The 14,418-nt window shown below is 39.2% G+C and overlaps 1 protein-coding gene across 1 annotated transcript; it reads left to right on the top strand.

The window, feature by feature from the left end:
- The first annotated feature begins 7,789 nt into the window (after nucleotides 1-7,789).
- On the top strand, nucleotides 7,790-10,066 carry LOC119730061. The gene is made up of 2 exons (XM_038202848.1): nucleotides 7,790-7,943; nucleotides 9,210-10,066. Exons 1-2 carry the CDS (start codon nucleotides 7,898-7,900, stop codon nucleotides 10,064-10,066), a joined length of 903 nt encoding a protein of 300 aa, XP_038058776.1. The 5' UTR covers nucleotides 7,790-7,897.
- Nucleotides 10,067-14,418: the final 4,352 nt, after the last annotated feature.

Raw genomic sequence — 14,418 nt, 5'->3', positions numbered from 1 at the left:
GTTGCAGCTTCAAGCAGTCTATCAAATGTCCGCATCCATGTAAAAAGAGCAATAGGGCGTATTAAGGAATTTTACATATTGCAGCATGTTGTACCCATAACGTTGGTTAGAACTATAGATGACATAATTGCAGTGTGTGCTGCATTGACCAATCTTCTTCCAGCTCTAGTCAAGTAGTGTGGCTACCTCAATTAAAGAAAATAAACATCCAATCTGTTCTGTGGACACTACTGTGCATTTCATTTTACACCCTAAATGGGCTCCTTGGGCAAACAAGAGAGGCTTCTTTGTTACCACTTTTGAGAGCCATGTGCTTGGTCGACTTCCTGAATGTACCAAAGCTTTTAGTCACAGTGTCTTCATATTCGATGTGCGAATATGTTCACGTTTCTAACACTGGTCTGCCAGACTAATCCCCACCCCACTGACTTCTGATCATGCTAAAAATGCAGTGGATGAACTGGGAACCAGTCTAGGTCTCCCCCCCCCCAACTCTCTTTCTCTGACTGTTGACGGAGTACTTGTGCACGGAGCCGTAAGGGAACATAAGTACGATGAACCAATCTTTACCATGTCAATAATGCAGTAATGTGACCATTAAAGGGTGTTAAGGTTCCACAAATTAGATTTTTTTTTCTATGCTTACTCTTCAGTGTGTGGACTGCAGAGCAATGCAGTACGTGGCATAGCCAAAGGGCGCCCCCAAACAATACATCCTTAGTTTCCTTAAATAAGGTGACAAAAAAGAGTTTGGTAGTTTCAGCTGTCACCCTATTTTAATTTAAATTTTCTGATTCCGGTTATAGTATAGCATTTTCATCTTGATTGGGGATGAGTGAAAACATGCATCCATTGGGGTTCACTGTTTTAAATGCATCTAAATCTAGATCTCAAGTCAAGTGGCTGTTGATGTGGGGTTAAATGGTCATACTGTAGTTTTTAGAGTGGTTATCGGATAATCGGTCAAAGTCCTTTCATTCAGGCAATCTGTATTGCAAAGACATGCATAGGGGTTCACTCTTTTCAATGCGAGATCCACCATTGCCATTCTTGCATTCACGAAAGTGAATAAACTATCAGGAGAGGAATTCGCAGGTTCACACAATCTATACAAAGTCTGAATCCATTTATTTTACAAGAATAAATAATTTCAACTTTACTTTTTTATTCCATTACTTATTGTGAAAATTATTATTATTTTTTTTTGTACAAATGTGTTGTATTTCCATATAGGTAGGCCCATAGTTTGACATGACCTAAGGCCAAAAAAAAAAGTCTCCGGTTTCTGGTATGGAGCTTGTCCCAAAGGTGGTGCGGCGACGCAGCTTTTTTTTTGGTACTTTTTTTTGGGTACTTTTTTTTTCTTCAATTGTTGGCTGATGACAAATGGTGCCCGACTAAATTTGATGCAAAATAAATGGGAGTCTAGAGAGGCCACATAAAGCTTATACTCGATCGCAACCCCCATCTTTTTAGAACATGTTAAAATTGTGCAGCAGCAGGATTCCAGTCAAATCAGTGAGTTTGGCGTTTTTTTTTCAATTTTGCCAATGTGCATGGCTACGGCGACGTGCGCATACCAGAAACCGGAGACTTTTATTTGTTGGCCTTACACAAATAAATAACTGTGATGCATCAATAGTTTTTGAATATTTTGCTTTCAAACTGACCATACCACTCACAAAAATATTATTTAGATTACATATGAATTTGAAATACATGTATATGATAAAATATGTGATATTCCTATTCTTCTGCAATATATTAATATTTAGGCCAAACAAAATAAATCGTGTGTTTACGGTAACAGTCTGGAGAATGATAGGAAATGATTTTATGCTGTGGTGTTTTTTTTTTTTCATTCCAGTTCATGCATTTGAACGTTCTTTTGCAATGTTTGAGACTCATTAACAATATACGTGTACTGTATTTTTTTGCAAAATGACTAACAGTTTTAGGATGGCAATTTGGCCACAAAATTTCCAGGTACCGTAAACATGACATTTTTGTTTTGCCTATGGGAATATATGTTATCGGTTGGTTTAAAACATGTACATTTAAAACCAAATTGGTTTGTGAACAAACATTTGCCAGAATTTTATATTACAATGTACATACATGTAGTAAAATTGCCTTTCCTTAGTGATTTGTTGTTGTGTCAGTTCATGACAGTAAGCCAATGAGCAAACTTTCCTCACAAACATCAAAATGAAAGATGCCAATTGTTTTTCCACCAAAAAACTTTATTACACAGTTTATTTTATACAGTATATTTAACAAATGTCTAGTCCACTTATAACAGATCATACATGAATAAATCTGAAGATTGGAGGAAGCAAATCCCCACTCTATATTGCTTTTAATTTATGTTTTTGCATCATTTCACCTTTACTTCAATGTACTTTTGCTCAGTTCTGTATCATTTTGCCAGGGTGGGGGATGCTGATAGCAGTTGATCAAGTCGGAATTGCTAACTTAAAAAAATATTTATATACATGAACACGTACATGTATGTACATTGTGCATGATGTATGCACATGCACAAATGCAGACATACAATATGTGCAAGCACGGTTTTAAATTGTTATGTTACACGTGTACTTCAGTGAAACGGGTGTTTAGTGTAACTTGTCATGCTTTTGGAAAGATGTAAACTAAGTGTGTTTTAAAAAAGAAAAAAAAAGGGTTTTGGTAAATTTGAGACACCGAATTAGTGCAATTCCGACTTGAGTCAAGTCTATCCAAAACTACAACTCTGGCTTTCGTGCAATATTTACAATTGAAGGCTGAAGATATTGTTTAAAAAACAATTCCCTGTTTTCCTTAATTGCTTTCCACTGGTCTGCATTATCATTGATTTTCTGCACAAACATTCCTTTGGATGTCCAAACAACAAACAACCCAGATGATACAGTTTTCAATTTGTTTAGAACACCAATTTGACACAACACTTGGTAAAAGTAGTCATGTTTTTCCTTCAGAGAAATTGTACAATTTTGTTCATTCCCTGTCACATTCAAACAGTCAATGGCTTTGGATCCAGCAAAACTTTGTGCATTTTGTGTGTGTGGACATTTGACCTTCACACACTGCACCCCACAACATGTGCAACTGACCATGGCATCAGGAGATGTTCAAAGAAATGGTGAATCTGGGTCTATGTAGAGCCCAACATTCCACAGTGTAACATTTTGATGGCCCTCTAACTCTACACACTGTTTCAGAGAAGCCAAGGCCATTGACTCATGATCAATCCCCCATTTCATGGCTCTGGTTGGAAAGAACGAGTTAAGTTCAAGCATTTTGGAGCTAAGCGAAGAAACATCCCTCTTTGACGATCCACTCATGAATTTGACCACAGACCCCAGTACTGATGCAGTAATTCTACCATAACGATAGAGGTGCCACAAGTTCGATTTTCTCTGTCCAGATGTGCTTGATGCAATGAGTTCTGCTTGCTCTTCAGAGATTTGCTGACGGTCCGGAACTTCAGTTGCTTTAAGGTGACAATAGGGTGTTGGTAGTTCTGTCTGCAACTCTAGTTTTACATTATTTTGCATGCCTCTGGGCTTACCCTTTTCAATGCATCTAAATCAAGATCTCCTAAAGTGGCTGTTGATATAGGGTTGAGTGGGCGTATTGACCTATTTTCTTGCCTGCCTTGACTTGACTGATTTTTGGGCTTTGTGAAGCTAAGATCTTTAAGGGTACGTGGGTCTAATAAGTCCTTCCAATGATTCATGCAGTCTTTGTTCCAACTACAGGCCTTTTCAGTACATGCCTGTGAAGTGTAACCTAGGCGGTTCGCTGCCTCCAACTTGAACATCACTGCTGCGATATGGCTGCATGCCTCTCCAAGCCTGGAAATAAAATATATGTAACACAAAATCATGTAAATGGAAGACAATCTCCTTATCACCCCCAATCCAAGAACACAAATGTGTAGGGCCCCTGTTTAGTTTCGATCAAATTGCAGTCAAGGTGTTTTCTTATTTAAAGGGAATATACAACATTTGCAAACATCGAAAAATAAAACTACCAAGTTTTTACGAAATACCTTACTAGTATGTTGGTAAATGACAGTCTCAAGCATCTTGTAAAGTTATGGCACCTGGTGTGAAGTCATTTTCAAGAAAATGGTATTTTTGTAAACATTTCCAACGGTGGTCGGCCGACCAGCGTTGGAAAAACCTAACTATTTTCAACTATAGCTTCAAATTTACCATTTTTTGGTCCAAATTTTGTTTGCTATTGGTTACATGTTCATGAACGGGTGCAGGCAAGCTAGACTGGTTCCCTTGCCTTACAATTTTCCATCATATATAAATTGATCCATTTTATCTTTTGTGGAGTCGGGGACCAGACTACTTGAACATTTTTGTTTTGCTTGGTTTTTCCAACTTTTTCGAACACAAAACTTCAAAAATGTCAGTGTAACAATATTTGATCTATTATACTAACCTCTCAAATAGTTCATTTCTGAAAATTACAGCAAAAGCCAATGATGTACATTCCCTTTAAATATGACCTTTTTAACCTGAAGCAGATCTCTCTCAATATGATGACACATTTCTTTTGTAATTGTTGAAGTTCCTTGGGGTAGAATTTAAAATGTTCTTCTGCTGTTTATGGTTGGTGCCATGCAATTCAGCACACCTTACGTGTTCACAGTACACACTGCAGTGATCGCCATCTTTATTTTCGAGTTGCGTTTTGTTATTGTCATCGTCATTTTACCCCTAAAATTACCCTAAAAAATTCAACACACCATACATGCATGTTCCTACTGTCGCCGACTAGTTTCATTGGTTGGTCAAATAATTAAAAGTGGATTTTGTTCCCTTATAGGAACCAGGCCCGTAGATACACAATCGCCTCGTGAGTCGGCACTAAACCTAGACCCATAGCGTCAATAACATAGCCAAGTTCACGGGTCTACATTAAAACATATTATTTTTTGTCAGATTTTAAAGTAATATTCTTAGTGATTTTTGATGCACTTCTAATGACGTAAGCGATTAACTTCGTAAAGCGCATTGATTTTTTTCCTGATGATGTAATGAGCTGTATAGGAATAAATTATTATTTTGCTGTGCCACCGACTACTACTAGCATTCAGTAGTAGGCTACTGTTACTATTGTATTTAAGTTGGTACTTGGAGGTACATGTAACTAAAGTAGGTACTCAAAGTACCGTTTACCCTGAAAAAATATTTGCACTTAAAATCCTTCAACTTGGCTCAAGTTTAAAGAATAAATCTTGGACTGAATTTTTACAAAACATAAAGTAGGCCCCTAGCCATAACATATTTATATGCTGCTTTTGAAAAGCATGTTGAACGTTGCAACCTGACGCTGCTTTTTTCTTTAAAATTATTTGATCTCATTGAAGGTCAGTCAAAAATGATGATTGGACATGACTCTGGGACTGAGAAACATTTCCAATTTTGTTACTGTTAGGAAATACTTCAAAAAATGTATCGACTGTCCATACATGTAGACTGTACACAACTGCTGAAGTGGCGTCAGGTTGCAACATTGTTTCCTTGTCACAAAACAAATTGAAGTAAGCTCTTCTCTTACCCTGCCATGCACATGCAGTGAGCAGCAACTACTGATCCTGTGGATTTGATGATCATAATCCAGGTACTCACAGGGGGTTTGGTCAAGCTCTGTGAATGAGTGACTCTGCTTCGAAGTACACAAACAGGACTATCAGCACTAACTGAAGAATACAGTATGGCCTGGACAAATCCATTCACGAAGTTGCTGTAGGAGTCCAATGACTTGAATGATTTCATTGTGTCTTTAGTGTATGGGCCAGGTGAATTAATCAAATAATTATACATGTCGCCATACTCGAAGCTTTCAGGCCACAAGGTTGGGTTGTTACTTAGCCCGACTGCGTCTGGCCGTACAGTACTATCGCAAGCTCTGTCGTACGGCCAGACGCTGAATGCTTCCAAAAAGACTGATTTTTTTTGGCCGCTCTTTTGATCGAGATTATCTTTTCATCCAGGACAAAAATTTCCACAGTTAAGGTTCTTAGTCGTAGAGCAAATCATACCTTTTTGAAAAAAACGTTCTTTGGTCTCAATATTTTCATCCATCTGGCCAAAAGACGACTTTCAGTCATAATCTTCCACAAATCATTATGGACACACTCTCGCAAAATGTGGTCCAGCAGCTTTCTATACAAAAACCTCGTTGTCTTGGGGTTTTGTACGTAAACCTTATCAGTCAGCCGATCACGCTCAATTGACTTCGGCCAAACCGCAGTCCCATCATAAGAAATAAGTTAACAATGTTATCCGAACCATTTTTTCCGAGAGTGTGTCTCTAATGGTTGATGGGCTTTTAAAAAGAACTTTTGCAAATGGGAAAGACACTTTGGAAACATCCAATCAGTTTGAATATGCTTCATGAATTTCTGAATAAACGAGCACATTTTTAACAGTATTTAATTACCATTATTTTTCGGTGTGGTGGTGGTGGGGGGGGGGGGGGTGGCTGTGGGGGGGGGGGGCTAAACAGAAGATATATCAGATTGGCGCAATAAGACCAACAGCGGGCGCAATAAATTTGATTAGGGTTTCAAAATTTCTACGCGTCCGCGTCGTTAATTTGCATAAAAAGTGCCCCCACAATTTTTTGCAAAAAACGAGACCGTCTAGTTTAAAAATCGGTGGAATCGTGCGAATATAGCCGAGGATCATCTCCCTAGCTTTTGGACTATTATCTAAGAGCAGATTTGATAAAATTAGGGTCCAAAATGGGTCCTATTTGCACGAGAAAATCATGTAGGGATGCCACTGGTAACTTTGGCAGTATGCAGGCTCAGCATATCGTCTCGAAAATGCTCCCCCATGCGATTTCAAAATGGCGGCCGCGCTGTAATCATGAATATGCATAAACAGTTTGTGACGTATGACCTCGTTTTTTGGACGTGCGTGCGGCGGCGCCGTACGCACATGTACGTACATGTACATGTACATTACTTGTAGACAACAGCCCAGTACGTGCATGCAGACGTACAGACCGAGCGCAACCCAGGCTTGGCCAAGTCTACAGTATTAACCCCTTGCAATGACGTCACATAGGGCGTTTTCGAATCCCTGTTCTTGACAACACTCGGGTTAACCCGACACGAGAACAGCGGTCTCGAACGTGACGAACAGACCCGAGAGGGCGATCGCGGATCGAGATTTTCACTCCCCGGTTGATGGAGCGTTCGGCGAGGTGCAGCTTGAACAAAATGGCGGACTGTGCAGATTCGTAAATTGTTTTGTGTTTGTTTGTTTTTTTGCTAATACCCTAATGATTGGAATAAGAATACCGTTATAGTGCAGGTCTGCAATTTCATCCCCGCATGTCCGGTTTTGCAACAGTCGTCCTCGTTCATTTGGAATAGGCCTAAGTACAAATTCAGACGATTGTCGGCCATTTTGCATTGCTTTGTATCGATGCGACACGCACCCGCGCGTTCGTAACAACCAGCTCGAGAACACGTTCTCGTGTTACACGCGTGTTGTCAAGAACAGGGATTCGAAAACGCCCATAGCTACCACGTTTTGATGTCGTCCGCCATTTTGGGAGTCAAATTACACACAGTTTTGTACACGCATATATATACGTGACGGCGCCGCCACATGACGTCTTCCGCTCAATTTCCCTTTGACCCGTCACCTTTGCCCTCCTTTTTGGTTAATTTATCGAGATCTGGTACGGTACGTCGCCAGGCTCGGGTCAAGGTTTGTACAAAATGGTACATACTTGTGTTGTCGTGCGTTGTAAACACAGGAAAACAGCCGGGTCGGGCATTTCTTTCTATCGGTTTCCTACGGACGAAGAGCGTCGGCAAAAATGGATCAATGCAATAAAACGTGAACCGGGTTGGATGCCGAATGACGGGAGCCGTCTCTGTAGTGCACATTTCATTTCTGGTAAGTCATGTAGGCCTAGGCTATAAATGCAGCCTGTGTGGGTAAATTTTGTGAATTCGACATTTGCAAGTTCGTCTTGGCTTTAATCTAACTTAGCTAGGGCGGCTAAAGTGGGATCTTCAGCAGAAGGACTACCGATAACAGTTCAATAAATTCTAGCATTCGTCATTAAACCATGAATCGTCCTGTTCAAATAACTACCATTGTGATGGGTGAGACGTTGCCTAGCATATGCCTAGGCATGCTAGGCCTTTAGTAAGCCATCTTATTTAGGCTGAGTGTTACTCAGGACTATCTGAGCAGAGCCTGCTTCAACATGCCTTGGCATGCTTGGGCTTGGCTTTACTGCCCTTTTTCAATTTCTTATATTTATCTGGTTGAATATTTCTTAAATTAGAATTGCAGTTAACTTATAGTAATATGGCCTACAGTCCTAAAGTTTGAGCCAAAAAAAACAGAATAGAAATTTCAAACGCATGCAGTAAACTTTTCTTACTCTGAACAATGATGTAAGCTAGAAAATGACGAGGAAAACACCCCATATGGGACTAAAAGACCAAGTAAAAAATAATTTAGTTTCTTGCAGGTTTTTCTTTCATAAACCTAAAAGAAGACAAGTGTTTGTTTTCCAAGATGCCAGATTTTCCAAGATGGCATGTAGATTTTTCTGTTTTCTTGCTTCTTTTGCTAATGCATATGGTGTCCAAAGTGATATAGGTACAAAAAAAGATACATGTAGGCCTACAGTTTTATTGGAAAGAAATTTAAAAAAAAGAGGCAATTTATTCAAATTGATCCAATTCAAGCAACATCTATTCCACCACAAGCATACAATGCAAATCATCATAGCCTAAACATGGACAGATGGCTAGAAAAAACTGAAAAAAAAAAAAAAGAAAAAAAATAGGTGGCAGGAAACCAACAAAGCAGTTGCGGTTATTATAGGTCTAAGCAAAACAATTTAACCAGTTTCTACTGGTTTATTTGTTTGCCTTGTAATCTCAACTAGTACATAGGTTGAGCCTTTGTCCAAAGTCCCATTACAATAATTGGGAAATGAGCTTAATTTGTTTCTAACAGTGTCCTTCAGAGCAATTGAGCTAGTGCACCCAGTCCCCTCCCACTAACCCCATTGTTGGCTGTATAATAGGGATCAGGGATAGCACATTCCGAGTTTATTGTAAAAAAAAAAAAAAAAGTCAGAAACAGAGTTTTAACTACATGAAATAAATATGTGCATTTATTTTTTTCCTCTTACTTATGCAGGAAAACAGAGCAGAAATCCTCTGTCACCGGATTATGTTCCCTCAGTTTTTCCAGACACGACATCTCCTGACAAGAAACGGAAGAGGACTGCTCTGGAACGGTTTGAAAAGCGTGAGGCACTAAAACTTCGCAGGAGAGAGAATGCCGCTAAAGAAACAGCTGCACAGGCTCTAATGACTTTGCAAACTGAAGCCTTAGAAAAGGTTCAAATGGAACAAGATTTGCAAGAGGAAGCAGCAGAGACTTTACTGAGTCTGCAAGTGCATCAGCCATCTATGTCATGTCAATCTGCACAGCAAGCTTCAACTTCAACTTCTTCCCCTTCAGATACAGTAAGTGCAGCCTCCATTGAGTTAGAGTGTAGGAGACTGTTGGAGGAAAATCATCATCTCAAAGAAACTGTAGAACATTTGTCACTGTCAGAAAACAGCTTCAAAGATGATGACAAGGTCAAATTCTGCACAGGTCTTCCATCATTAACACTACTTCAAACTGTTCTTCAGGAGATTTCACCATTTCTGAACACTCATCCTAAAGCAGTTCTTTCAAAGTTCCAGCAGCTACTAATGACACTTATGTACCTTCGTCTTAACCTCTGTAATCAAGATTTAGCCTATAGATTTAATGTGAACTGCTCAACTGTTTCAAGAACAGTTAATAGTGTGATTGATGTGCTTTATGCAAGGTTGGTTCCCATGGCTGTGTTTTGGCCTGAAAGAGAAGAATTAAGGAAAACCCTTCCAATTGTGTTCAGATCTGTATATCCAAAGTGTACAGTGAAGTCACAATGGAACGATCAAGTGACCAAAGGGCCAAGTCGCAAACATACTCCAGTTACAAGGCCAGGAATACCTTGAAATATTTGATTGGTGTTGCACCTCAAGGAGCAATCATTTTCATTTCAAAGGGATGGGGGGGGGGGGTCGAGCAAGTGACAAACACATAACTGAAAATTGTGGTATCTTGTACAAATTGCAACCAGGCGATGAAGTGCTGGCAGACCGAGGTTTCAACATTCATGATTCAGTAGGTGTATATGGTGCGACCCTAAAAATACCTGCCTTTACTAAGGGCAAGAGCCAACTAAGTAAGGAAGAAGCTGAGACCACAAGAAAACTTGCTTCAGTACGAATACATGTTGAGAGAGTAATAGGTTTGGTCAGGCAGAAGTACGAAGTATTGAATGGTCCTGTAGAGATCTGTAAGCTAATGAGGAAAGATGAAAACATGACAACATTTGATAAGGTTGTGCATGTAGCCTGTGCCTTGACTAACCTATGTACTTCCATTGTGCCATTTGATTAAATGAGGATGTTGCCAAATTGTTGATCACACTTCTGCACAGGCTGGATGTTGAAGAAAATCGTCAACGTTCATAACAGAAATAATTTGTTCACAACTAAAAAAATGCTGTCCAAGATTGGAAACACAACTTGTGTGCTTCATAATCATTCAAAGTGCATGTTCACAATTGGAACTTGTACGTGCATAATTTTTAGGGGAAATTACAAGCATAATTAGACGAAATAAAAAAAAAACATGTTAAGCGTCCCTGCCCGCTTCCTTTTTGGAGGCCGCCTCCTTTTTTTTTAAACGGAAAAAAATGTTTTATTTTCAACAGTGACATTATTTTGGCCTCTTTATCCGTTGCATGTAGCCCATATAAAGCTGTTACGTCATTTCCTGAGTAAAAAAAAACCAAAAAACAACTGGCAACCATCTTGAAAAATAGCCCGGTCGGGCAGCCATTTTGGAGGGAGAAAAAAAAGGGCCTCCCTCTTCCTTGTTTTCAAAAAGGCAGGACACAGTCACTAAACATGTAGGAAATTTTTTTTGTATGATCATATGGACGTGTCTACGTGTAGTCAAGGGTAAAAGGTAGAAATTGATGGTTTTGGGTGTTTTTGCCTCATTTTTACCATACAAAATTTAGGTAGGGCTGCCAGAATAGGTTGATATAGAAACGGGAAGCAGAACTATTTTCTTTTGTGGCCTTTCCAAATGTGCTGGTCTATATGTTGTTTGTATTAAGCTCATCCTCATGTGAGAACCAAATTTTTTTTAATACTTTTAGAAGTAAGCATACTTGTATAAAAAAAATATATTTTTAATTCACACAATCATATACATTGAGACCAGAGATCTGAGGGTTTAAAATCTTTTATGGTGCTCTATTATATGTACATAAACATGAAGTCTAAAATTAAAATACTGCAAACTGTTTTTCTGTATATTACACTTACAATCTTATTTGAGATGGAAAACAAATATTTTACATATATTTTCAAAGAATAATTTATTGCGTGTACCGGGATGAACAAGGCTATTTATTAGTATACATGTATCATATTTGTAAATTTATCTTTCCATTTCCCCAGGTTTAGTTAAACTTAAATACATGTAAAGCATAAGCAGGTACATAGAGGATCAAAGAATTTGAAAAGTTTATTGTCACGTAAAAAATAAGTAAAAGTAAAATTAATATATAAAGAGTGATTTCTATTTTTGTTCTTATATATTAGGGTCAGCAATATGAATTTAACATCTAAGAAAATGGAAGTAGGCACTTTGATTAGTCATATCCCAGTACCATAAATATATAAAATTGGAACACTGACAGTCAAAACACTGTTAATATATTCATATGTTATTATTGTAGTTAAAAATGTATGATTTCTATTTCACATCTCCTGAAATATATCTTATGCACTTGTACATAAAATACTGGACAGTCGCCAATAATAAAATACTGTTAAACACTTGAAATTGCCTACAATTGCCCCTCTTTAATGATTGTTTAATAACTTATATATAACCTAAGGCACCTAAACAGGTTGCAAAAACAAAATTTAGAAACGCTGAGACTTTTCTAAATTGGTCAGCATTTCACGAGAAAAAACTTCCAAATTCACCATTATATTTAGAATTTTCCTATAAGATGGATTTTTTTGCGCCGGGGTGATATAAATCAAATTAGGTTTTGCCCTACACCAACGTAGAATTTTCCTCTTTGGTATTAGCAAGTACCACGATGTACAGACCTGTTTAAGAGTCATTATGCTTTGTTAAGTGTCATTTTAGGTCAGCTGCACCCCTGTTAAACACCATGTCCTTTTCTAAACAAAGCTTTCTCCATTTAATGCAGACATGTACATACCCCCTTGTTTATGGTGCAAATCAAGGATTGTTTTTGTTCCTCGTCCCTTTTCCTTTGTTTGTACTCTAAACTTATTTGCAACAGCTTTCATTGGTTCTGTACACATTTTCCAACCGAGGAGTCCTTGATTCATAGATGATGTTGCACATGTGTGTCCTCGATTGACACCATAAACAAACGCTACCATAACTGCTCAACTATGGGTGTGTACATGTATTTAATGTTTGCACTGCAAAAGCTACTCTATGTAGTTTTAAAACTGATCTTAACAGATTTGAAGCTCTAAATTATGCCCACAGAAATTACTTCGGAAAATAACTTAATGCAGGCTCATTCCCACACCATCCCCTTGATATAAATTCTCCCCTTCATTTTATTGGTTGCCCATTATGAATATACTTACTGTTCCTTAACCTTTGCTGTACGTTTTTGTGCAACCTCAATCTTTTTACAATTTGGGCATAAATACCGCTTTGTCTTTGGCAGCACCGTTAATCCAAGACATCTTAAATGAAATACTTTTACTCTGCATTCAGTAGATTGACATTCAATCATACTGTGGAGAAATGACTTATGATAGTGATTTGTTGTTGATCATTCACAAATTTGGCCAACAGAGGGCGCTCGCCTACTCACCGTTAAATTGCCAAAAGCTGGCCTCCCAGGTGTGTGCACAATATTCTAAAAATAGAACGTGTATCCATGCAGCGCAGGGATATGTCTGCAAAGACTGGCATTCGGTGTCGTGTAAGATAATATAGGGCCTCATTAATGATTGTTTGGTGCTTATAAAAGACTGTATCTTACATAATTTGGTAGTTAAGTATACTCTTTGTATATTACTAAGGTTCTTTAGAGTGATACAAAAGCTGTTTATTCTAAGAGAAGGGAGAGGTAACCCAGACAGCGGTAAACAGGCTTCGCGGGGCAGTGCTCCGGAACTATACTAGTGAAAACGAGAAGAATAGAAATCTGTGTCAGTCACGGGAAGAGATGAGAGGAATGGTCTCCGAGTTGGGGAAAATACAGAGATAAATCCCCCGAATACCACTGGAAATCATGATGAAAGCTACTGTTTGTCGTGCTTAGCCTGGTGCAGCGACTGGCTACCTCCTTCCCTTCGACCCTGAGCAACCAATGAAGACGAATGAACATTAATTAATGAATAAATAATCAGTGATTCTCCGGTGAAACTTAATCTCCGCTGTGTGTGTGTGTGTATGTCAACTCGCCCCCAACGAGACTCAAGCCCCACGGCGCTACTCCGCGCTCACTACAAATTGGTAACACGGATGGGGTGTTTGTAGTTATTCTTCGGCGGGACTATAGTTTTGCAGATGCTGCGGGGTCATCATCAAGCCATCGGACTGGTTCTCTTGGCCGTGTTTGGTGAGTGCAGACGACTGGGACTCGATCAAAAGTTGAAGATTTCGCCACAGTCATCGGGCGTGCGACCGCACGCTGTGGGTGTGTGACGGGGAGCGAGTCCAGGAGCGACACGGTGTGCAGCCGGAGATCGCGTCGGATGCATGGTCCAACGGTGTTGATGAGCGACGGTGCAGACGGGCTATTCAAGCATCAGTGGTTCTACCCGGAGGAGTTGCGTTGAAGTGGAGAAATGCACCGGAGACGGAGTCGACAATGAACTGTTTAATAGCGGTATTGTTCATTGTTAATTAGGCCCAATTGACATTGATTTACTTAGTGAGTGCGTTTAATTTCATGGGAATTGTGTATTAGCGGGTACTGTTTGAATGTGGGGTAAATTCATTCAAGGTTATGTGCATGCATACACGGTTAAGGGGCCAGTAATTGTGTAGTTCAGACAGTTGTTGCGTGGCAGTCTGTGTGGGCTTGGTAGTTTCCCATTAATTTTTTTTTGGGGGGGGTCCTTTCTGGCTTTGATACTTGATTTTGTGTGCGCTGTGGACTTGCGCGTGTGTGTAGCTAGGATAGTTCAGACAACTATGGCAACGGAGGCGAGTTTAATGACTCAGTTAGTCTCGGAACTAGCGAACGCGTTAAAACAGAATAGTACCACCAGGGAACGAC

This window comes from Patiria miniata, unplaced genomic scaffold, assembly GCF_015706575.1.
Source record: "Patiria miniata isolate m_02_andy unplaced genomic scaffold, ASM1570657v1 HiC_scaffold_22, whole genome shotgun sequence".
In the NCBI taxonomy this organism is placed as follows: Eukaryota; Metazoa; Echinodermata; class Asteroidea; order Valvatida; family Asterinidae; genus Patiria; species Patiria miniata.
This window is presented reverse-complemented; position numbering and strand designations above follow the sequence as displayed.